Source organism: Perca flavescens, chromosome 21 (assembly GCF_004354835.1).
Source record: "Perca flavescens isolate YP-PL-M2 chromosome 21, PFLA_1.0, whole genome shotgun sequence".
Lineage (NCBI taxonomy): Eukaryota > Metazoa > Chordata > Actinopteri > Perciformes > Percidae > Perca > Perca flavescens.
Window position 1 is genome coordinate 19,904,312 of NC_041351.1, and position 24,128 is coordinate 19,928,439.

General features: G+C 43.4%; 1 protein-coding gene across 1 annotated transcript in view; it reads right to left on the reverse strand.

Moving 5' to 3' along the window:
• The window catches only part of snx29 (sorting nexin 29), a 185,863-nt gene that overhangs the window by 149,480 nt on the left and 12,255 nt on the right, over window positions 1–24,128 (reverse strand). Inside the window, exons 7-13 of the mRNA XM_028568209.1 lie at window positions 23,327–23,584; window positions 21,910–22,312; window positions 20,050–20,162; window positions 18,536–18,632; window positions 18,279–18,361; window positions 11,877–11,940; window positions 11,064–11,192 (exon numbers count right to left, since the gene is read on the reverse strand). Coding sequence (XP_028424010.1) covers window positions 11,064–11,192; window positions 11,877–11,940; window positions 18,279–18,361; window positions 18,536–18,632; window positions 20,050–20,162; window positions 21,910–22,312; window positions 23,327–23,584 — 1,147 coding nt within the window. The remainder of the gene's footprint in view (window positions 1–11,063; window positions 11,193–11,876; window positions 11,941–18,278; window positions 18,362–18,535; window positions 18,633–20,049; window positions 20,163–21,909; window positions 22,313–23,326; window positions 23,585–24,128) is intronic.

Here is a 24,128-nt window from a genome sequence, read left to right on the forward strand (position 1 = left end):
GAACCATCCAAGCTGTGTACAGTAAGGATGGGACACTGTTGACCTCAACTGGGGAGGTAATAGGGCAGTGGAAGGAGCACTTTGAGGGACTCCTGAATCCGACTAATACGCCCTCTATGTTAGAGGGAGAGCTGGAGGATGATGGGGGATCATTGTCAATTTCCCAGGTGGAAGTCACTGATGTGGTCAAACAACTCCACAGTGGCAAAGCCCCTGGGATTGATGAGATCCGTCCAGAAATGCTCAAGGCTCTGGGTGTGGAGGGGCTGTCCTGGTTGACACGCCTCTTCAACATTGCGTGGAAGTCTGGGACAGTGCCAAAGGAGTGGCAGACCGGGGTGGTGGTTCCCCTTTTTAAAAAGGGGGACCAGAGGGTGTGTGCCAATTACAGGGCTATCACACTTCTCAGCCTCCCTGGTAAAGTCTACTCCAAGGTGCTGGAAAGGAGGGTTTGGCCGATAGTCGAACCTCAGATTGAAGAGGAACAATGCGGATTCCGTCCTGGTCGTGGAACAACGGACCAGCTCTTCACTCTCGCAAGGATCCTGGAGGGAGCCTGGGAGTATGCCCAACCGGTCTACATGTGTTTTGTGGATCTGGAAAAGGCGTATGACCGGGTCCCCCGGGAGATACTGTGGGAGGACAGGATATTGAGGCGTAGTCGGGGTGGGGAGGGGTTGCGGTTCGGTGGGCTGGGGGATCTCATCGCTGCTCTTTGCAGATGTTGTGGGGACCTTCAGCAATCACTGGATCGGTTCGCAGCCGAGTGTGAACTAGTTGGGATGAGGATCAGCACCTCTAAATCTGAGGCCATGGTTCTCAGCAGGAAACCGATGGAGTGCCTACTCCAGGTAGGGAATGAGTCCTTACCCCAAGTGAAGGAGTTCAAGTACCTTGGGGTTTTGTTCGCAAGGGAGGGGACAATGGAGCGGGATATTGGTCGGAGAATCGGCGCAGCGGGTGCAGTATTACATTCAATTTATCGCACCGTTGTGACGAAAAGAGAGCTGAGCCAGAAGGCAAAGCTCTCGATCTACCGGTCAGTTTTCGTTCCTACCCTCACCTATGGTCATGAAGGCTGGGTCATGACCAAAAGAACGAGATCCAGGGTACAAGCGGCCGAAATGGGTTTCCTCAGGAGGGTGGCTGGCGTCTCCCTTAGAGATAGGGTGAGAAGCTCAGTCATCCGTGAGGAGCTCGGAGTAGAGCCGCTGCTCCTTCGCGTCGAAAGGAGCCAGTTGAGGTGGTTCGGGCATCTGGTAAGGATGCCTCCTGGGCGCCTCCCTAGGGAAGTGTTCCAGGCACGTCAAGCTGGGAGGAGGCCTCGGGGAAGACCCAAGACTAGGTGGAGGGATTATATCTCCAACCTGGCCTGGGAACGCCTCGGGATCCCCCAGTCGGAGCTGGTTAATGTTGCTCGGGAAAGGGAAGTTTGGGGTCCCCTGCTGGAGCTGGGGTCCCCTGCTGGAGCTGCTCTCCCCGTGACCCGACACCGGATAAGCAGATGAAGACGGATGGATGGATGGAGTTTTCTGTTGCAACGACTAAAACAACTTTTTGTTCCACCAAAACAAGTTCCTTCCCGAGGCTATTTTGCAGCGGCACCGTGTTTCTACTCTGCGCTTAGCACCACCCAAGACAATTGTGATTGGTTTAAAGTAACGGCAATGACGGCACCAGAGCATGTTTTTCTGCGGTGTGGACTAGCCAGACCCTCCTCCGCAGTGCTGTGGAGGAAGGTCTGGCAATGCGAGACTAAGGGCTCACCAAAGTCCTAAAGATCTAAAGATACATCATCTAGAGACCATGAATATGTGGACAAGATCCTTTGCCAATCCATCTAGTAGATGTTGAGATATTTCACAGAATGAATGGAAAGATTTTGCCTTGCTCGTGTTGCTAGATTAAAACACAGGGGATCACCAAAGTCATTAGGATTTATCCTCTGGGCACCGTGAATATATGTACCAAATGGCATGGCAATCCATCCATTAGTTGTTGAGCTATTTTAGTCTGGACCAAAGAGGTGGATCAAACAACAGAATGGCTGCTAACATGGCTAAAACATACTCTTTGTGGAGATGAAATGATTTTTCTGCTTCTTTCTTATCTTGTTAGCCATCTCGGGACCACTTAGATTTCTCTCGTGAGCCCTTAATCAACCCTGACCCCCAGGTTGAGAACCACAAATCGACCAAATGTTTCAGCACTACTTCTTTGTACACCACGCAAGTAACTGAATTTCTCCACGGTAAAAGGAAAACATTACATATTTTCAATTCTGCCTTATACGTTTGACCCAGGGAGTAAACTACCTTGCATACACAGTGTGTAAACTGCACCCATACATTTGAACAGCCATGTGCTAGTAAATACCTACTTAGGCCTACATTTCTGTGTTGCATTCACTTCCAGGCTTCTGGCGAGTCCATCATTACAAACTCAGTTTAGTGGACAACCATTATTCAGACCCACAGGACAGAACCTGAATATTGGACACCAAACAAATCTCAACTACAAAGCCCTGTGGAAGCGTCAATATTGCACAATTTTCTCTTTCCTAAAACTGTAGCAAGAAACAGCGGCTTTGGCTCTCTGTTAATGCTTTCCAATTGAGAGCAATCCATTAAAGTTGTTTGATGTTGTGCTTCTGGTGAATGCTAGATCGCTGGAAATGTGGAGCGTTTGAAAGTCATCTGAAACTCTTAAGTGTCTTCTCTGCCTTAAGGGACAGTGAAGTTTTAAATGAGTGTCCAAAAGTGAAGTACTTGCTCGGCGTCTCTGTTGCGAAAAACTGCATTCTTCGTCCAGCTGATATGGGACCAGCCACAAACCACTTTCTCATCAAGGGCAGTAGTCTGACCCAGAAATATTGTTAGTGTGAATGCCTGCTCAGAGAATAATAAGCCTATTAACTACGTTGGTTAATAAAACTGTTGAAGTGATCTCATCTTCTTCCATGCGAGCAAAAAAGTGGGAGGCAGTGTATAAAATATTATTTGTTGTGCAAAAGAAACAAAGAGAGATATCAGGGCTATGTGTGCCTTCGAGATAGATTTAAAGAAATTGTTAACTGTTTTGTGTGCAAACAGAGAGGGGATGGTGAAAAAAAAGAAAAAACAGTGTGCGTTTAAGAGATAAAGACATTGTAAATATTTTGTGTGAAAGGGCGAAAAGCTAGCGACGACTGTAAAGTTTGCGTGTGTTTTTAATAAAGCAAATACTGGAAGAGATTATTAAAAAAAGAGAGGAAGGATGTGGAATCTTAGCTTCTCGAAAAGTATCTCAAGAGGGAAGCTTAAACCTAAACTACACGCAGTAATTACTTAAGTTGAAAGAAGCCCTGGGGTGATTTTTTTCCATCTCTTGTATTCCCACCACTCCTTCCTTTATTATCCCCATACTCAGTAGTCGTCTTAATGTGCAATAAACACAGCTAAATTGGCTGTTCTTCAGGTATGATCTGGTTTTGTTTGGAAGTAGTAAATGAGAGGTACAAAGACGCCTTCAGAGACAGACAGCTCAGTCGCTGGGTAATGCTCCTGAGTGCAATTTACTGCTCAGCCTTGCTGGAAAAAAAAATTAAAATACTTCCAAGCATACACTCTTGTGTCACACTTCCAAAGAATCAATGCACAGAGCTGTATAAACACACACACATCCACTCAGGCACAAGAAGGCAATGGAGTGCAGGGCTAGGTTGTTAAAACTTCAGCATTGAAGGAAAAAGCCCCCCCCCCCGGGTAGAGTGATATAATTGACTTCAGAAAGGAAGAAAACATTGAGTCTAAATTCTCCCAACAAGTACAATGGGCAAACTTCACAGCCGCTCTCTCTGCCGCTTCTTAGATCACTGCACCAGACTGCCTGGAGAAAAGACGGCAGCCCAGCCAGCTAAGGAAAAGGCATCTGCTCCCGTTTCATTTGTGTGTGCGTATGTATATGTGTGTGTGCGCGTCCGCCTGTCCAACCACCCCCTCAGTGACAAGGAACCACTTCCTGGCCCGAGCCTACTCGACTGGCCGCTTTCCCGTCTTCCTGCAGCGAGAGGCCTGCTTTCTGCTCTGCCAATTCGCGTCTAAAAAGGGGGACAAGAAGTAGATGTGGGGAAAAGAGAGAGAGAGAGAGAGAGAGAGAGACTGTGTGTGTGTGTGTGTGTGTGTGTGTGTGTGTACAAGTTTGAGGGGTTAGACATTCAGAGCAAGGCCAATTTCATTCTATTTTTAAAGCAACAGTTTTTTTTAACCACTCAATGTCTTTTTTATCATTAGCAGTGACGGTAACTAAATAAAAAGGTGCTGTGTGATGAAGATACGGGGATGGGAGGACAGACATCTTTAGGGCTGGGAATTGCCTACAACCTTGCAATACCATACACCTTGATTTTAAATGATGATGAATAATGATGTCCTACACATAATTGACTTTATTATTTTGTATAACCGTGATAGATATAGATATCTTAAAAGTAAAATAAAAATATTCTCCTTCTAATCCCAAAGTTATTAATTAATGCAAATAAATCTTCTTACATTTTTAAACTTAGCATGCTTGAATGAATGTTGGTTTTAAATTGAAAAATGCGCCGATTGTGTAATGTGGATTGGCCTCTGATGCCACCCATCGGCTTTATTGTGTTTCTTTTTCAAAACTGCAGTTACAGCATTTGCTATTGTATCGATAAAGAAGCATCTGCATCGATGCACGCATAAAACGAGGAGTACGTCACGATATACTGCCGTATCAAATTTTAAGCACAGCCCTAGTTAGTTTGTGGGATTTGGGTTATCATAAAATGTTTAAATCTAGACCTAAAGTAGGGCTTAATAATAAGTATCCAACAAGTTGCCCTGCATGTTTGCACCATGTACATGTGCACAATATACAACAGACCTGAGAGCCACTCAGTGCTACTAGTGGTCAAAAACTCCACAGACTACCTTTAAAGGGTGCTCTAAGTGATGTTGGGTGTAGGACTGGGTACCGAACGTCGATACTTTTATGGTATCGAAATTTTTTTTTCTTTCGGTGCCAAATTTCGGTTCCAAAAGCGTCTGAGCGTGTAAGCGCAAGCTTATCTGTCCTCTCTGCATATTGACACAGAGCGGAGCTACACACACACACGCACACGGAGAGGTGCGGACGGAGTAAACTGTCTGCAGTTTTGTTGAAGTCACAGAGAGTCACGGTTGGTTTCAAGTGTGGTTACAGTTTTTTAAAACTTCACGCAGACAGCGTTTGCTGCGATAGGATATTAATGGCGAGCCGAAAGCGGTCGTGGTGCTGTTGATGTTACACTTCCTCTTACAAGCAGCCACAACGGTGGTTTAATTTTTCTTTGTGTTTAATGTATTTTTGTTGATGTTGAAATGGATTTTAAAACATATGGTTTCGAAAAAAGTATCGTTAGGAATCGGTAGCGAAACTGAGGTATCGAAATTGGCACCGGATCGAAAGATTCTGAACGATACCCAGCCCTAGTTGGGTGACGGCACTTCTTGCTGACGTTCAAAGTATTTTCAAACAAAATGAGGTTAGCTCGCCCCTCCCTCCTCCTCATCCCATCCCCTCCCCCTCCCTTCCATGCTTCCACACACCAACACATCCATGGGACTAACCCCCCCACCCCCACCCCCAAAATCCTTGTCGGTTATTGGCTAGAACGCTGGAACACTGTTTATGTTTAGTGGTGCAGGTTGGCGCGTTTTTTTTTTTGTGTGTGTGTGTGTGTTCAGGGGACAGGCAAATCGCAGATAGTTGTCTGGCAGTCTGGTGCAGTTTATGTATGTTTATGTATCTCTAATGGCAATCCCTTAAATTCTGTCACAATACTGATCTTCAGTCCATATTTAATACTGTGATATTTGCCACCAGTAGAAAGCTCAGTAACAGGAAATCCAATTAGCACAGTTGACTACAAACACTTTAAGGATCTTGCAGAATACCACAAAAGGACAGAATTACATATTAAGTTTGGCACCAAGTGGTGAGGCGCTGCATGCATACATACACACATACACAAGGACTATTGCACGTGCACTCGGATTTCTCCAGTCTGGGAGAAGTTGAGGCTGAGTATGTGGGCTGCTATGCGTCAATGTGTGAGTGAGAGTCTTACATTCTCATGCTATATTCGGGTGTGTGTGTGTGTGTGTGTGTGTGTGTGTGTGTGTGTGTGTGTGTGTGTGTGTGTGAGTAAGGGTCCTGCTGTACAGTACATCTGAGTTTTGTGTGTGGGTAACTCGGCGAGCGAGCAGCGGGCTGATTCTAGCCCACTCCCCTCTGCCGGAGTCTACGTCAGCCGAAATCTATCTACGGAGGCTCACTCACCCTCTGCCACCTCCATATGCAGCCGGGCTCAAGACGCACACACACACACACACGCCACTTCCATGGGTTTGGGGGGGCTGCTCTACTACTGTACTACTAGGAGAAGCACTAAAATAAGCAGATAACTGACGGCACCTTCCTCAAACCAGCGGGGCCATATGGTGCTGAAGATTAACACTGAACCTGAAGATTTCCTGCACTCAGCGAAGTGATTCCTGTCACCGTTAGTGCAGATTTAACAATCCGTCTCAATTAACTCGGCAGCAGTAAAGCACTTCAGCTAGCTGCCGCTCACCGCGCGAGCCAACTGTCCATTCAAGTGTAAAGATGTTACTGCTCGGAGTCAGATTTTATGTCAGGCTTACGGACTCCCGATTCACCCTTATTGCGAAGTGAATCACAAAGAATTGTGGGATTCATAGCAACCGTTGCCAGTAGCCTCCTTTCACCGAATGATGCTGACAGCTTCCAGCACTCATTCAGTGGCTAGCTGCTCCTTCAGTGGTATTTATAGCCGCCATTGATCGAGACAGATTTGACTGAGAAGGAAAAGCAGCACTTGAGATTTAGCGGAGGACTATAGAATCGCCTTTGTGTGTTGGAGTGTGTGCGTTTGACTGGGGGGAAAAAAAAAATGCACACTTTATGTCACAGTCGCCTGCAGAGAGAGTCAGGCAGTCCTAAGGGGCCATCCCTTGTTCCCCGCACACTCTCGCTACCTCACTTTCCATTTCAACTCCATTAAAATTGGTCCAAGGGAACATGAAAATTATCACAAATTTAAAAAGCCCCCGTCAGCGGCCGCGCCGTCTTCGCCAAGCTCACTTGCCCATCAGCTCTAGCAGTCCCTACACACTTAACTTGAGTCACTCGATCCATCCTAGCTGGTGGCTTGACTTGTTGTAGGAGGCTACTATCTGAACGCAGACGTGCCGGGGCTTTGTGTTTAGACTGCTGAAGGATGACTAATGCTCTATTTAAAGGGCTCAGGGCTCGACTGGAGACTTCTGGCATATAGGCAATCAATTGTAAATGCTGGGGTGACGCAATTCACTTCCAGGGAAACTGTAGGTGGTCACTTATTGGCAGCGTTTTTTCATAATCTAATTTCATCCACACTGCGCCACTTCCACCAGTGCGCTACCAAAACAACGGTTGCCCTAATTTGATGGCTGAGACGGCTGAGGAGTCAGGACACTTGTGTGTGTGTGTGTGTGTGGGGGGGCGCTAAGCGCAGTGAACATGTGATGAACAGCGTAAATGGCAGGAACCGTACCAGCACCAACCGTGGACTGACAGGTGAAATAATTCCAATCCTAATCATCTCTCACATTGTCGTCATCACTGTCGAAAAGCTCTTGTACAAGCTCTTGTATAAGCTGTCCTGTCAATGTGTAATTAAGCACACGGTAGCCCAGGGCAGGTCAAGTCACGTCGCTGCTAGCAAAACAGCTAAACGAAGGATGACCGATTTCATCAGGTGGAAGTATTTTTATTAGGGCTGAACAATTTGGTGGGAAAAAAATCTAAAAGCGATATTTTTGCAAGATATTGCGATTACTATTCGATTTGCGTATTTATTACTTTTTTAAGTTTAGCTTAAAGTTCAATATTCACTGTGTAACAGATAAAACCAAACAAAATAAAAGTCATGCAGCATTATAACATGAGCCACCATGCTCTATATTCTTATGCAAGGACCAGAACATAGATATGAATTGCCAGCAACAAGTGTTTTTTCTTTTAAGCATGGAACATTGAACAGTCAAACACGGAACATTTATCACAAGAGCTAAAGTTATAATAATAAGAAGTTAAAGTAATATAGTAATATAACGAGTAACGTTACCAATTACTTTTGATACTGAGTAATAAGTAGTATCATTACTTTTTTAAGGAGTTATAAGTAAAGAGCAACATATTACACTTCCTGAGTAACTTGGCCCACACTGCTCAACAATGGTAGCCTGGCTCTGCCCTCCTACGTACCTCACACTCAATTTTTATTTTCCTTCAGTGTTCCGTCTGGGTTTGCGGTATATTCGCGGCTTTTCTCCGGCCAATTTTTACCGGTCCAATCAGCGAACAGAGGGAGTGTCTGAGAACGATGACGTTGAGGTTGCGCGCTAGTTTGAGTTGCAGTTCCGTAATGGCGGCGGAGAAAGACACGAGCGAAGCCATTCGGTCCATTGTGGCAACGTCCGAAATATCCAAAAGTTAAAGCCCGAGCAAGAACAATCTTTGCTGAGTTTTGTTGGTGGCTGTGATGTTGTGGCAAAAGTCTGATTTTCCAGCTCGCTCCGTTAGTGGTGAAGGAGTTGGCTAAGGCTAGCAATGCTAAGCCTACGTCAAGACCAAACGTTAGCGATTGGTTTTGGCAGATCCAGAGTGGCTCTGGGCAGAGCCAATGGTTTTAAACTTCAACAGAGTACCCGCCTTCAAGGAAGTTAACACTTGTCAATGGAGAGAGGCCAGACTCTCAAATGACAAATGACGAGACAATGGGTTTGAAAGGGAAAAAGTGGTTCTGACATTCGTTCTCCCATACTTTTCATCATGAGCAGACTGAACTTGTGTGGAGACTTAACACTGATAGTTGCACAAATAGAGTTCCTTTTCCTGACTGTGTAAAGCTCTTGGCATTAGGCCGAGTAGTGGTAATTACTGTGATACAATGATGCAGCTACTGTAGGTGTAAGGCCCAATCAGCAGCAACAAAGCAGCTTTAATCGCAAGACATGAAGGTCCCCAGAGCTATTACAGCTTATACACAATGTTCACTGACTGAAAATCAATTTGTAGGTACATGAGACAAAAGTTCCCAAACGGGCGTGTCATCGACTGAACTCAACAGGGCCGTTGTTATTGTTATTATGCCAACTGTGTACTTGAGAAAATGTGAGAAAGGGCTAGTCAAATAAGTATATGCAATTAAAACTTCATGATATAAAAACGGTCTCACAGCCCAAAATAGCCATCGAATATCTGCAGGGGGTTGATATGAATGAATGGCTAGTACCAATCAAACAATCATTACAATGTTAAGTGATTAAAATGCTAGCTTTTCTAAATCATCAGCCATACACAGCTACTACTCATTTTGAGTTGAAGATGAAGGAAACAACGACGATACCTTTGTCCTCAGACACCAAAGTAGAAGCTGCATCACTGGGCATTAGATCTACTTCCTCTTTACTAGTAGCTTGTGTAGGATTTTCTCCTCAAAATAGACACTTTTCTTATCGAGACATTTTAAATGACGATATGTTGATTAGAGTAAAGAGATAACAATCAATGTTGTTGCAGATACAGCGTGATAAAAGACATACAGATACTACGTTAGAGAACTCCACATTTCCAGCTTCTACAGGTGGAAACAGAAGAGAATTATTTGCAGTTTAGAGCTCTCTCGATTTGTTATTTCAAGGGCAGTAATTACATTTCCATTATTGATTGACCTGTAGATCATCCTGATAAATCAGTGAACCGTTTGGTGTAGAAAATATGAGAAACTAGTAATAAATGCCGGTTACAATATCCCAGAGCCCAAGGTGATATCTTTAAATTGATTTGAACCGTTTAAAACCCAAAGATATATAATTTACTGTACATGTAAAATAAAGAAAAGCCTCACGTTTGTGATACTGGAGGCTGTGGGGGATTGAAAACGCCTAACAAGATTATCATTATAGTTGCCAATTAAAAGGTCGAGTAAGCAGTAAAATGCTTCCCTTTCTGTCTGATTCTCCAAAACAAGGCTGTGCCAATAGCAATCACAGTTACTGTTGTGTTCTCTACTGTACACATGGATGTATCCATGACAGTACTGTGCTGTCATTAGAGCCCGACCGATAAAGGATTTTTAAGGCCGATATTAATACAAATATTTGGTGATTTAAAAATCCAATATATCTGCAGATATATATTTATTTCTTTTTTAAATCCAGAAACGCGTAACAAAACTTAAAACAGATTTCCCTAACATTAGTTATTTACAAGTCCTCACTAAAATAATATGATAATGCAGTTTAAAAATAAACTTGTTTGTTTTATTGTCACAACAGAATAGAGGAACATCAAAATATATTAAAGTTCTGATAAATAAAATGTATAAAAATACAAACTTAAGATGTGTTACCAGTGTTAAAGTTACCAGTATTAATAGACTTGGTAAGCTTCATAAATATAACTCTGAACAAGACTGGAAAAATATTCTGTTAAGTTCTATAAGTTCTGATAAATGGATAACTCGTTCACTCTGCCCGACTCTGGCTGGATCAGCGGGCTGTACGGTTTGTGGCGTTCTAAACACGAGTGTTGCCAACAGGGACGTTGTAGAGCGCCCTCTGGTGGACAAACTATCCAACGCCAACACTCAGAACATGGTTGAAGGGTGTTTCGTCCATTTTTATTTGATTTTTTAAAAATTCATTTATCGGCCATTATAAATGCAGACACCGATAGTTTGGAAAATACCTAATATCGGGCCGCCAATATATCAGATTTGAATACTTAAAAGAACAGTACTGGGATGCTACAATTGATTAATCGACTAAACGTCTCGGCTCTAGTTCAACCGTTTAGCAAATAAGTAAATCTACACCGTCTCAGCTCGAATCTGTGTTAATGGTTTAAAAAAAAAAAAAAAAAAAAAAAGGACTATTTTTCTTGGCGAATTTGAGCAAGTGCAGCTTTAATCTTCCACATTGTAAGCTGTACGCTCTGTTTCCTACCTGGCCAGTGCCTGGACCTTGGCAGTGTGTCTCTCCTCCAGCTCTGCCAGCTTCCTCTTCAGCAGATCAGTTTCCTGCCTCAGGCCTGCTGAGTGCTCCATCTCCCCATCCAGCAGACTGCGAAGAGACCTGTCAAATCCACGAGGTAGATCACGTATCTCTGCATTTGCGGTCCCATTTACATTCAGGTGAGCACGTCTTGTGCAGACCTAATCCTTCACATTTAGACATATTAAATGTTGACATTCCGCTAATGTTATTTTCATAAACGGTAGAGGGGATAAACATTATTAAGCTTCTTTAATTGCAGTCACACTCCGCACTGATACAAAACACTTAATCAACACCCATCGTGTGATTGCATCGCTGTTTTCTTAATGCCTCAAGTACAAATCACATCAGTTATCATAAAGATCTAAATACTGCTCGGCAGAAGATTAACATTTATTTATGATAAATCGCAAAGGTGTATACACATACAACTGTTATTTTCATCATTACAACAGACTTTTATTGAACTGTGCTTTGCAGTTTGCACCCCGATCCTTTTAAGCAGCTAAATGAGCATAAATCACAGCCCCTGGTGGCTTAATGCCAAAAACAAAACCGTTTACTGGCCCCAAGACAGCACCAAAAAAACACTCTCATCTCTGGATAAAAAGAAAACAAGCAGACACAATTCACACAGAAAAGTCATTCGACAGCTTCCTCCAGTCCAGAGTGTGAGTATGTGTGTGTGTGTATGTGTGTAATTTTGCGTGTGTGTTTGGGGGGTTGGCGCGCAGCAAATAAGGAGAAATGATCCCAACGTACGTGTTTTGTTCTTCCAGCTCGTCCTTCCTGTTCATCATGGCTACGATGGCCTGACGCAGCTCCACTGCAGAGAAGAGAGAGCATGGTGAGATGTATGCACTGAAGCTACTTCAAATACACAAAACACACAGACGATACGCAGAGCAATATGCATAAACTAATAACCTACAGTTTTCAAATGTAGAAAAAAAAAAAAACACTTTTAATGCTGCACTTTTGTTCCATCCTTAAGATGAACTGCTTTGATGAAATCAGGTTTTCACTTTTTTCCAGCTGACAAAGTTATACAGAATATCAATCAAACACTTTAATTGCGATAGTAAAGCATACTTTCTTGGAAGCTACTAAAAAAATCCCTGAAGAAAGAAACTAATCAGAGATAAATGTGGATAAAAGGGGGACACTGGATACCGTTTGCATTAAACCATGTACAGTTGTGTTCATAAGTTTATGAACCCATGCTAAAGTTGACTAAAAAGAGGAATTCACCATACCTAGAGATTGGCATGGTTTGATTTCAGTTAGCTTAATAGCTTTTGCATTGAGAGATGATTTTATGGAAAGTACCCCATGCCAATCTCTAGGTACGGTGAAGGGTATGTAAAGTATCCTGGATCCATGAAAAAACTGGCCTCTATGGGAATATAACATAGGGGTGTGTATACTTATGCCCCCTGTATTTTAAGGAAGAACATTTATTTATTTATTTATTTATTTATTTATTTATTTACGATACATTATTCATTCACAAAAGAAAATTGGTGTCCTTAAAGGTCGGATTTTTCCTCAGTTTTTTAATTAAGGCAGTAAGATCAATTTCCAAAAGATGATTTTTTTTTTTATTCCTCTTTTTAGTCAACTTTAGCTGGGTTCATAAACTTATGAGCACAACTGTATTTTTTACAAAAATATGAAACCAAACTCACAACAACAATTACAAGTGAAGTATTGTCTGCTGAGAAAGTGTCATTTGTAGGAGGTAGGCAGTATTATTTTTGTGCAACCGATTATATAATTGAGCACAGCTGATAGCTGGACAAGAAAACCCATCATCTTCTTGGTTATTTTGGCTCAAACATCTACACACCAACACCAGCCATTTTCTTGTGTTACCACTCAGAACAGTTACTAGCCAAAGTACAAAAAGCCCTCTAACAAATTCACTGATATATTCTGCTGATATTTGCGCCTAAAAAGGGATCGTTCTGATTTGTTGAAGTGTTTTGGTTGTATGAGGTACTTATCCATTCCACAGTCAGTGGATTATCTACAGTAGATGGTGAATGGCATGTCCCCAGTTTGGAGAAGCAGGCAGGAGTACCGGTACGGAAGCTATAATGTATTGCTGTGGAATCCTTTATCTGCCTACCTCCTTTATCTATGCCTACCTCCTTTATCTATGCTTTCTTCAAAGCCACCAGACTCCTTGGACAAAAAAACAGTAATTTTACATTGCAAAACACGGAAGTTGCTGGTCTAGCGCTGCCCCTGGTTGGTCAGTTTGTTTGTGTTGTTGAGTGACTTTGGTGTTTTCAAGGGTTAGTTCGGATTCACCAAAGTCATGGATTAACACAAACTATCCGATCCACGCAGCGCAAGACCAGGAACGCTCATGTCCTGCGAGGTAAAATTACTGTTTTTGTCAAAGGAGTCTGGTGGCTTTGAAGAGAGCATAGATTGAAACACTATCTGAAAATTGTTATTGTAGCTAAGCTGTCACCCAAAAATATATCTGGAGTAATGATTTCTGATATTTCTCCAAAGCTAGTATAATTACTGAGCTCTTGTAAAGTACTCTGACTTTAAGAGAAAAGAAGCCAAGCCTAAATATAGACAATTCCAGGATCACTTATGTAGGAAAAAACATATTGTAACTAACAGTTTAATCAACATTGAATATGATAATCAGCTGCAGCACTAAGTGTCATTTTGCCCTGGAATCTGTTCGAATTTAAACAACATCAGATAGCGGCAACTTCAGTGTGAAATCCACAGAATCCTTTCCAGCCTTAAAGCATCAGTCAGTTGAACTGCATCAGCTACAGCCCAAGTCTGCTAGCAGTCAGCTGCTGGCTGATGTTAATCTCCATCCTGATGTAAAGGACAGATTTGGGCCTGGCTGTGTGGTGGTACAGTGTGACTCATCTCCATAGTTACGCTTGGGGGTGCACATGAAGGTTTAAAAAGCCCCTAACTAGGCTGTTACCAGGATTTCCAAAAATAACCACGAGACAAGGAGTTAATCTACCCTGCACACTGCATTCCACCATTACACACACACACACACACACACACACACACACACACACACACACACACACACACACACACACACACACACACACACACACACACACACACACACACACACACACACACACACACACACACACACACACACACACACACACACACACACACACACACCAAGCAGAGACCACATCTCAATTCTCATAACTAATGTAGGGTGTCGATGTAGCCCAAGACACAAGTAGGTCTCCTCCAGCCCAGAGCGAAGTGCCTGGTTGGGCGAGGACGAGAAGAAAGAAGAAGACGACTGTGATGAAGAGCACAACAGAGACTAGAAGAGATAAAGGAAGTCTATTATCTCCACAGCTCCATTCTCCACATCAGCAGGCCAGAAATAAATGTGACCTTAGTCCGACCACGCGTTCACAGCGGGTGCCGCAGACGAGCCATTAGGGACTTTAGTAGAGCCAGACGCCCCTCCTTCCTCGCAGGGGGACATGGACAAATTACAGCTAGTGTGAGTGTGTGTGTGTGTGTGTGTGTGTGTGTGTATGCTTGTGTGTGTATGCTTGTGTGTGTATGCTTGTGTGTGTGTGTGTGTGTGTGTGTGTGTGTGTGTGTGTGTGTGTCCACCGGAACCTACACGCTCTTGCCCAATTGTTCCAATAATAGATGCATTAGCAGAGAGCTAGGCCATGTAATCGAGGTGCCTTGTGAATTATAGACTCTATACTCTCCAATCAATGGACTGCTTGGCCTCACACGCTGTCAGGCCAGGTGGAAATCACAGAGGGAGAGCTTGTACTACACACCTCATCCTCTTTAACAACATTTCTCCTCTCAGTTTCTCCCACACACACACACCTTCAAAATCAGGCATGCTTGGTATTCGTGTGCGTGCGTGTGTGTGTGTGTGTGTGTGTGTGTGTGTGTGTGTGTGTGTGTGTGTGTGTGTGTGTGTGTGTGTGTGTGTGTGTGTTTCACAAAGCCTTAATCACAAAAAGGGCAAACACTGTCATTAGCTGTTTTTACTATTCTTTTGCACTAAATACACACGCTGTAATGATATACTGCAAATGGTCCTATTCATAGGAGGTCTTATTCCTCTCTTGTGTCAGCACATGGGCCAATCAACTGCTCATTTTGATTCCTGACTTCATCAAAAGCTCAAGCAATTAAGAATTGCATATGCATACATTTGGGGAACTCAAGAGACAGAATTAAAAACTAACCAGCAGAGGGCCAGGTATCCTGATATTTAGTCCCTAATATGGGTCAACTTTAAAAAAAAAACACTGGATCCTGCATTTCCCATAATGCATCTCAATAGGGTCTTTCATTAGACCCACAGTGCATCCAAAATACAGACTTCTTCAAAATTCCTTCACCTTAAATTTGAAGAGAAGGGTTTCGGTTAGATTTTTGAGGATTAACCCTGAGGACATCACTATGACATCATCAGGGGGATGTTTTTCCAAACTTTGGAAAGCTCCCTCCACCGCCACAGAAGTAGTAGTATTCTTCCTGACGAGTACATCGACCTTCATATATAATAAAAGTGGCGGCCTGGCCCTTTAACTTGGCCTTTTCTGAATGAAGCAAGTGGTTAGTATTAGTTAGAAATAAGTTACGCTGCAGCTAAGGCCAATAAAAACTGTGTTTAACTTGCTTAAATGGCAAAAATGAGATATTCGCATAAAGTAATTGCTTTTTAAGAATCTTTCTCCAAGTCATTTTCCCTCAGCCTACCTCGTCTTCTTCCTCAGTGGTTTCCTACGTTTCCCAGAACAACTTTGCACCACCCCTCGGGAAAAGCGCCTGTACTTGTTGCTTTGGGTTACGTGAGAAGGCGAGGAGAAAAGCAATGGAGCCAGCGCTAGCGAGAGAGTTTTTTTTTTTATTTTATTTCAGTGGAGGAAAAAGTCACGGTCTTCTACTCAAAATGCTGTTTTGACTGCGTTGCATTCTGGTATATTGAGCCGACAGGCGTAGAAATTGGTATGTCTGCCTCTGCTCGCGAAGGAATTCTTCCTAGGAGACTGTCGGGTGTCAGGGAGTGTAGAGAGGAGCTCTGTGGGCTCTTTTTCTGAGGGACACAATTCAGGGTGACGTCGCTAAAACCTCGACGGGGGGTCTGCTATTTTTCATCTTTCTACAGACTCGTGGAGCTCTGTATGTAGAAGATCATTTTCTATGCCTCTACACCTCGTTACCCCTTGACCCCCCTCTTACCCTGGGCTAATAGATTGGACGACCGCTAAATCCCAGTGCTTATAGGCAGCTCCACTCACTCTTTCCTCCCCTGGCTCTCTGTCACTTTCTCTCTCCCCTCACACACACACACACACACACACACACACACACACACACACACACACACACACACACACACACACACGCGCACGCACAATCCAAGGAAGCAAATAGCATCAGTGTGATCGTCTTGTGGTCTGTTTAGCTCCAGGGCACCGAGCAGAACACCAACCACCCTCCGGGCTACAGCAACAAACCTGTGTGTGATGTTGAGTCGCGCACACGTTTAAGTGCTCGTCAAGTACGTTTTCTCCACATCTGAAATCGTACGGTTGTATGTAAATGGCAGGAATTCACACAATCGGACTTTGTGTCACACTCTCCCATTTTTGTCTTTCAAGCAAAACCCTTTGAGGGGAGCAGACGTGTGTACAAAGTAACACATGCATACGCTGGACCAACAGTGCCACCTGGTGGATCATTTGCTATAATGTGAAATGTGGTTAAAGAACTGAACAATCTCTGAAAACAACAAGGTTTGGGGAAAAAAAAAAAAAACAATCAGAGAGTGGGATTTAATTTGCTACAGTCGACAGCTGCTGCTGAAATTCCCCGACAAAGATATGTCAGGACTTCCACAGGATTCAGTACCGTGGCAGACTTCTGGGGAATACACTCGGAGATCAGATTGTCTTCGGATAAAACCTCATGAGGAACTGGTGATTCAACCATTTACATGTTCGCTGCCATATCGGATGAAAACCATTTTCACGTTTGATTTCATTAATCCTCGACGCTGCAAAGAAGTGACTTCACTTACTGAAACTTGTGCTGCATTAGGCCCTAACCTTAATGTTATTACTTTCAGTGTTTCTGTTCACTGACTCGACTGCTTGCTTAGCAGAATGAGCGCAGTCCATAAACAAATAAATCTAAATCTAGTTTCAAGCCTATTTAACTTACATTTCTGGCAATTATTTCCTTATATGGAGCTAAACAGGCTGAAATCTAAGCCTATTTTACACGTTTTGAGGTTATGTAGAGGCTGTGTTTTGATGCTAGCTTCAAGAAAGCTTACCACCTCACTCACTAGTTCACAGAAGACTTTGTGCTGTGGGGGAGTTTTGACTATCCAGTTCCTCTTGAGGTTTCGTCAGACAATCTAATCTTAGAGTGTATTCCCAAGAATGTAGTGAAGGTGATGAATCCTTTAGATCAGCGGTCTTCAACTTTTTTTAAGCCAAGGACACCTCAACTAAAAGAGAGAAGCAGGGACCCCCTACTACATATATATTGTATAAAATGAAGTTGCATATTAAACTGGGCCTGTAATAACGTGTAGGGCGACCTAAAGTCTTTATACATACCTTTTTTGCATAGAATACTAAGCTATTAACATAATAATTGTTTGGCATGTGGCACAGTGAATCCTTATTAGGATGAACTCTATCTGTGGATGGCCTTAGTGACTACCTTACCTAAAGGTCAGTAAGCAGTGGGGATTTATATTTGCTGATAATATGTTGGATTCATGTTTCATTTTTGAAAAAACTTTCAAAAATTAAGAATAATTTGGTGGCACCCCCCTGCATTGACTCTGAGGACCCCCTGTTGAAGATCCCTGCTTTAGATCGTAACAGTATAATTCCTGATACGTCTTTGTTTGGAAATTGCACGTCATAAAATTGAAATCCACTTCGTTGGTTAGCAAGTTCTAACCTTGCAGGTAAAGTGATCTCATTGCTATGAGTGAAGTTGTATGCAGAGACACTGTTGGGTTGTCTTTGTGCTTGCTCATGTGTGCTCACACAAAACCGGTTTAAGAACAAAGCCAACAAGAAGAGGAGGAGAGTGAGAAATAGTATGAGGCAGACAGGAGGAAAAAGGAGAAGCACTCACCCACTGTCATGGACTCTGGCAGACCAGATGTTGGCAGCACACCGGAGAGTGGAGCAGACTTTGTCGGTGGACTGGACTCCATACTGAAAACACATTTAACAATTTGCTTTTGTGAGGAAAGCTGAGGCTGTAGCAGAAAAGCACACCGACTAGACTTGTCTGTTTAATCCTGTAACCGAACCATGATGGATATTTTGCACTAATCTGCAAATAATTCACACAGCAGCACATCAGTCCCGTCTGGAATGGTAGCTTACTTGAATGTTAGGAGTGATCTGCTGCTCTCACAGTTTGCCACTGGTCCTGTTGACTCATGCTGGGCAGGAAATGCATCGGAGTCCTCCACAGGGCTCACTGAAACATAATAGAAGTGAAAGTGAAGGTGCCGACTAACAGAGAAAGTCCCGAGATTTCAGACATCTGATCGCTACGCTGAAGCCATAAGCAGCTGTTATCAGCAGTAAAAACAGTCAAACAGAACAAAATCTAAAATGCACTCTTAGAGCTGCCACTGTAACTCTTTATTTATGTACATATTTATAGAATGTACAGTATGTAATGTAAAATAGTTACTATGCAGTGCAAGTAGTGAATGTAAATGTAGGAGCAGTGTCGCAGTGCAGGCTAGAAGCACTCAATAAATATTACACTGATGTGGGAACAGAATGCATCAGGAAGTGTTTTTAATATTCTTTTGTCTTCCTTGAAGGTCTGCAGCTTTTAGCCGCTTTCCGACCAGAAGGATTTTGGCAGTTCCGACAACATAACATTCCTAGAACCCTTTTTTTCTCGTGTTCCGACTGGACCTATTTGGGGATTTTTAAGTTCCTCTGGCTGCAGTTCCTGTAACTCTTTCAGCTCCTACTTCAGGGCAGGGTCTTTTCGCTGTTCCCTTTTCATCATAGGGACCTAGGTCAGCGAGGTTCGGGTTTCCGGTACAGACAGACCAACAACGGGACAATTATAACAATTTTCGCCATCTTATTCATCAATAAAATCACGTCTGACAACGTTTTAGGTGAGAGATTAACGGTTTAGATTTTGAATATAGTCAGTCTTGCGTAAATTGATGCGGAATTGACAATTTGCTTCAAATTGTCAATTCACTTTCACATCGTCACTCGGCCAGTCCTGCTCAGAGACCCCGCTGTAAGCTGGAGGTCTCTCAGACCGGTCTTGTAAATAACAGGCTTTTATTTCGCCGGTTCAGATATCACAACACAGGTCCATCATAAGATTAACGGGAACCTGTGGTTAACTTTCTTTTTGGAGTTAAACTCCACAAGCGTGCCCTGCGGGCTTGACAACCTCACTGGTCGGCCGTCACACACACACCACAGACCCCACACACCCCACACACCCCACACACCCCACACACCCCACACACCCCACACACACACACACACACACACACACACACACACACACACACACACACACACACACACACACACACACACACACACACACACACACACACAAGAGGCGAGAGAGATACCCGTTTCTCTTTGGGAAACTTGTTTAAATTATGACAAATATGCTATATATATATATATATATATATATTATTTTAACGCTATAAAGACCGTTGCCGTGCTTGCATTACTCCCTTACCCCTCCTATAGTCCCGATGGCCACTTGGCCAGTGCGAATGCAAATGGGAAAAACAGTTTTGGGGGAGAGTAGTTAGTAGAACTGCTTAGAAGTGGACTTTTCCTATAACTCCGTTCCTGTAACTACTTGGTCGGAAAGCGGCTTCTGTCTACAGTACCTGGCTGAGAGTCTGCAGGGTTCAGAGGAATGAGGATGTCCGAGCTTCTGTGTTCGGTCATCACCTGTAGAGGACTCCACGTGGACACACTGGACAGGCTGCCTACCACCACCCTAAATCAAAGCAATTTATCTTCAGTCAGTGTGGCTGGGGCTTTTCCCTGAGAGAGAAGTACATTTCACTGTTCTGTCCCATAGTTTAGTTGTGGACATTTTGAATTAAAACCTCGACTGCACAACACATTCTATTGTCAACTGTGCCTCCCATAATGCTTTGGAGGATGTAAACATAATGTCACCATGGATTCAGTGAGTTGCCCTGTGGGCTACAACTTCAGCCCTGTTTTACAGTCTTTAAATGTTTACATTTTGACAACAATAGTCTAAGTATGCCAAATTAGATATTAGCAGTTCTTTTTCGCAGTGTACCCATGGATGCACACACAAGTATGATTCAAATACTTAAAAGGTCCCATGACATGGTGCTCTTTGGATGCTTTTATATAGGCCTTAGTGGTACCCTAATACTGTATCTGAAGTCTCTTTCCCGAAATTCAGCCTTGGTGCAGAATCTAGCCAGCCACTAGAGCCAGTCCCACATGGAGCTTTCCTTAGTATGTGCCATTTCTGTGTCTATAACTATTGAGGGGGGGCCTTGACCAACTGCCACTTTGCTCGTTTGAAAGCCATGATGTCTCTCTCTCTCTCTCATGGGAGGGCCAAATTCTCTGGGCGGGCAAAGCAGAGAAAGGGGAGGTAACCTTGATTCAAGATCCAAGATTCCAGATCGACCCATCTGAGCTTTCATCTTCTCAAAGGCAGAGCAGGATACCCAGGGCTCTGTTTACACCTATCACCATTTCTAGCCACTGGGGGACCATAGGCAGGCTGGGGGAATGCATATTAATGTTAAAAAAACCTCATAAAGTGAAATTTTCATGCCATGGGACCTTGAAAACTTACAGTTATAAAGAACAATTTATGCTATACTGAGCAGTTTTATGGAAGTTTATTTGCAATGGACATCAGAGATAATGATATCTTTAGAAAGTGCAAGTCCCACTGAGTCTAAAACCACATGATTATGTCGGTGTGTTCACATTTCACTGAGTTATGGCTCCGTATCTTCGGTACATTAATTCCCTCTGTGCATGAGCTGTGTGTCACGACCACTGCTGCAACTGCGGACTGTAAACGGGCCGAATAAGCGGGTCAAACTACGATAACTAAATCCCCAGCATGCACCTGTCCCTTTCACCTCTCTCCCTTCACAGTTTAAAAACTCCTGGTCTTCATTCTGTTGTGAATAAAAGTCAGAACCAGAGTAAGAAATCTAAGAAAAATCCATTACATTTTTCATCTTTCACACAGATTTCTTTTTTTTTTAAATTTCAGTCCTTTTTTTGGAGATAATTTTATTGAACTAAACATAATGCACAGTGTATTGGCAAATGAAGCCAACATTAATGGTCCATCTTCCACTTTTTTATAATGTTGTTTATTTTGTGCTCTGCAGGCTGTGCATGCATTTGTTTTATGATTTTAAAAAGTGCTTATTTTGCCCAGGGAACACAGACTTTTAGATCCTATTAATCACCTCCAGCAGCTGATCATTTGAGAACTCAACAAATAAAAACAGGAGGAAACTAAAATATGAGCACTTTTTAATTATAACTCTATTTGTTAATGATCTCCTATTTCATTTCCCATGCACTTAAAGAACAACTTCCAAGGGTAGTTTGCCCTAAGCCCACACTAATGTCTGTCAGAATGAAAACTAAACAAAAAGAGAAATATTAAATATTTCTCTTAAAACTTTTTTATAACCCGACAATCATTCAACCGAAGTTATCGGACTCACTGATCAGAGCTGCTCCTCTCCTCGTCCTGGGTTTGCGCTCTGGGTTTGTACATCTCATCCTCTTCCTCCTCATCCTCGTAGTCTATACTCTTACTGTCAGGCAGAGGAGGTGTAGTAGTGGGTGGAGTACGAGAGGGGTGGGGGGACCCCACCCAGCTGACTATGCCCGGCTCAGCCAGGCCGTTCTGGGCTGGCGACTCGGAGAAGGCCGGCTCCAAAGGATCTATTCCTTCCTCCACGCTTCTCTGAGCGGGAGCAATGTGGCTCTTCCTCATCGCGCCCATCTTCTGGGAGTCCTCCTCTCCCTCCTCCTCATCCTCCGCACCTCCATCCAGATCGTCATCAAAGGAAATGATGTTGGTGACTTTCTTTTTCCTCCGGCGCTCCTTCCTCAGTCCTGAGTCTGGGTGGGAAAAGATGGAAAAAAAAAAGTGAACCACAACCTCAATGTTAAAACTTGAATGAAGTGAAACTTTGAATTTCCGTCGATTCACCCGTCTGGACTAGCTGCCTTCCGAATGTTCATACAGTAAAGTTTAGTACTGGTGACATCAGCAACTTAAGTTGATTTCAATTAAGCCTTTCGAATACACTATCCATCCAACTCCCTCTTCCTTTTTTAAAGCCAAAAGGCCTGGCTGTGCAATAGTGAGTCTACCAGTGAATACTCTGAATGGGTTCCCACCTTGAGTTACTGGCACACAGCTTAGAATTGACATTCATTCACAGTTCAAATTTAAAAGCTTGTTCATCCCACTGAGCAGAACATAAGAGGAGAAAGCGGTGTAGGTTCTCCCCGATGGAATAGACCGGGGCAGACTAAGCTAAATGAGGTCAAAGGAGGAACCGACATTCTGGAAGTTTTTTTTTTTTTTCTCCATTTCATGGGGGATTTCATCACTGCTGCAGCACTCTGCTGCAGACGACTTGCATTGCATCCACTGGATTCGTTCCACCAGTGCATTCATTATACAGGCTCCGACTGAAGCATATGTCGTTTTATTTGCTTTATGTGTGTGCTGGTTCTGTGACATAAACACGTGTTCTAGGAGTACATTTACAGCATGCCGCAATTCTGAAATACAGCATCTGTGTGATTTATTTACATGTTAGAGCCAGAGGAACATGGTGTATAACTCATTGTATTCAAGGGGTGGACAAAATAACAGAAACACCTTACAATACCGTGAAATAGTCCCAAAATAGATATCATGTCTGCAAAGTTTTGAGGAAGTGTTTGATTCTTGAAGCTGGTGTATAAATTATAACAACAAAAAAATGTATGTAGTCTGTGAGAGAAAGAAAGGCTAAAAGAAAATCTGCTACTTTCTATTTCTTGCACAGCTATTGTATTGCATTGTAAAGTATTCGGTGCACCCTCTGTGTGTTGCAGCAAAACTAACAAGTCTATACCTACCAGCAGAACTGCTGCGTGGGAGGACAGGCAGCGGGTCTGAGGCCCCGTCCACTCTGGGGGTGAAGCCGGGCACCACAGCCGTGGCGGTGCTGATCTCTCGCAGCAGGCTGCTGACCCCCTGAGTCGACTCTTTCCACAGGCTGCCGATGCCCTGCGTGGACTCCTTGAGGAGGTGGGACACCGAGGGGCCTCCTCGCGTCACCCCGCCGTTCAGGTCACTGTTGTCTAAGTTGATGGCAAACAGGATGGAGTTCAGACCTGAACGGCGTAGCATGAAGAGAGAGAGAGAGAGGGGGAAATGCAATTTATGACAGATCCGTGTAATAAAATCACACAACCCTTTTGAACTTCTGCAAAGTGCTTTGTAAGCTTTTCTGGGCGTGCACAGCCAGAGTGGGCAACCTAAGGTGAACTCCGGCTATCTGCCTGTGTACGGGCAGAGAGGGAAGGATCTGGCGTGAGATCAGTGGTTTATATTCTTAATATTTTAGAGTTTGCGCTCATCAATAGTTCAAGAGTAAGAGCACAGGCATTACCACTAATAGGGTTAGGACATCAATTCCCACCAAATCTAGTCATGACAAACAAGTAAAGTGCAGCGTCAGTTAATTTGCTGCTTTTACAGAAGTTCCGTTTGTCTGAAGCATGTTTAAATTTCAATGAGATTAAAAGCACGCTGTAATGCTCATTAAACCCCCAGAAGATAACATCTTTGGATATATAAAACATGGGGACACGACTTTGCTGTTTTTATATCCTTACCACTAATGGGGCAAAAAATATAGCCTTGCCTGAGGGTGGC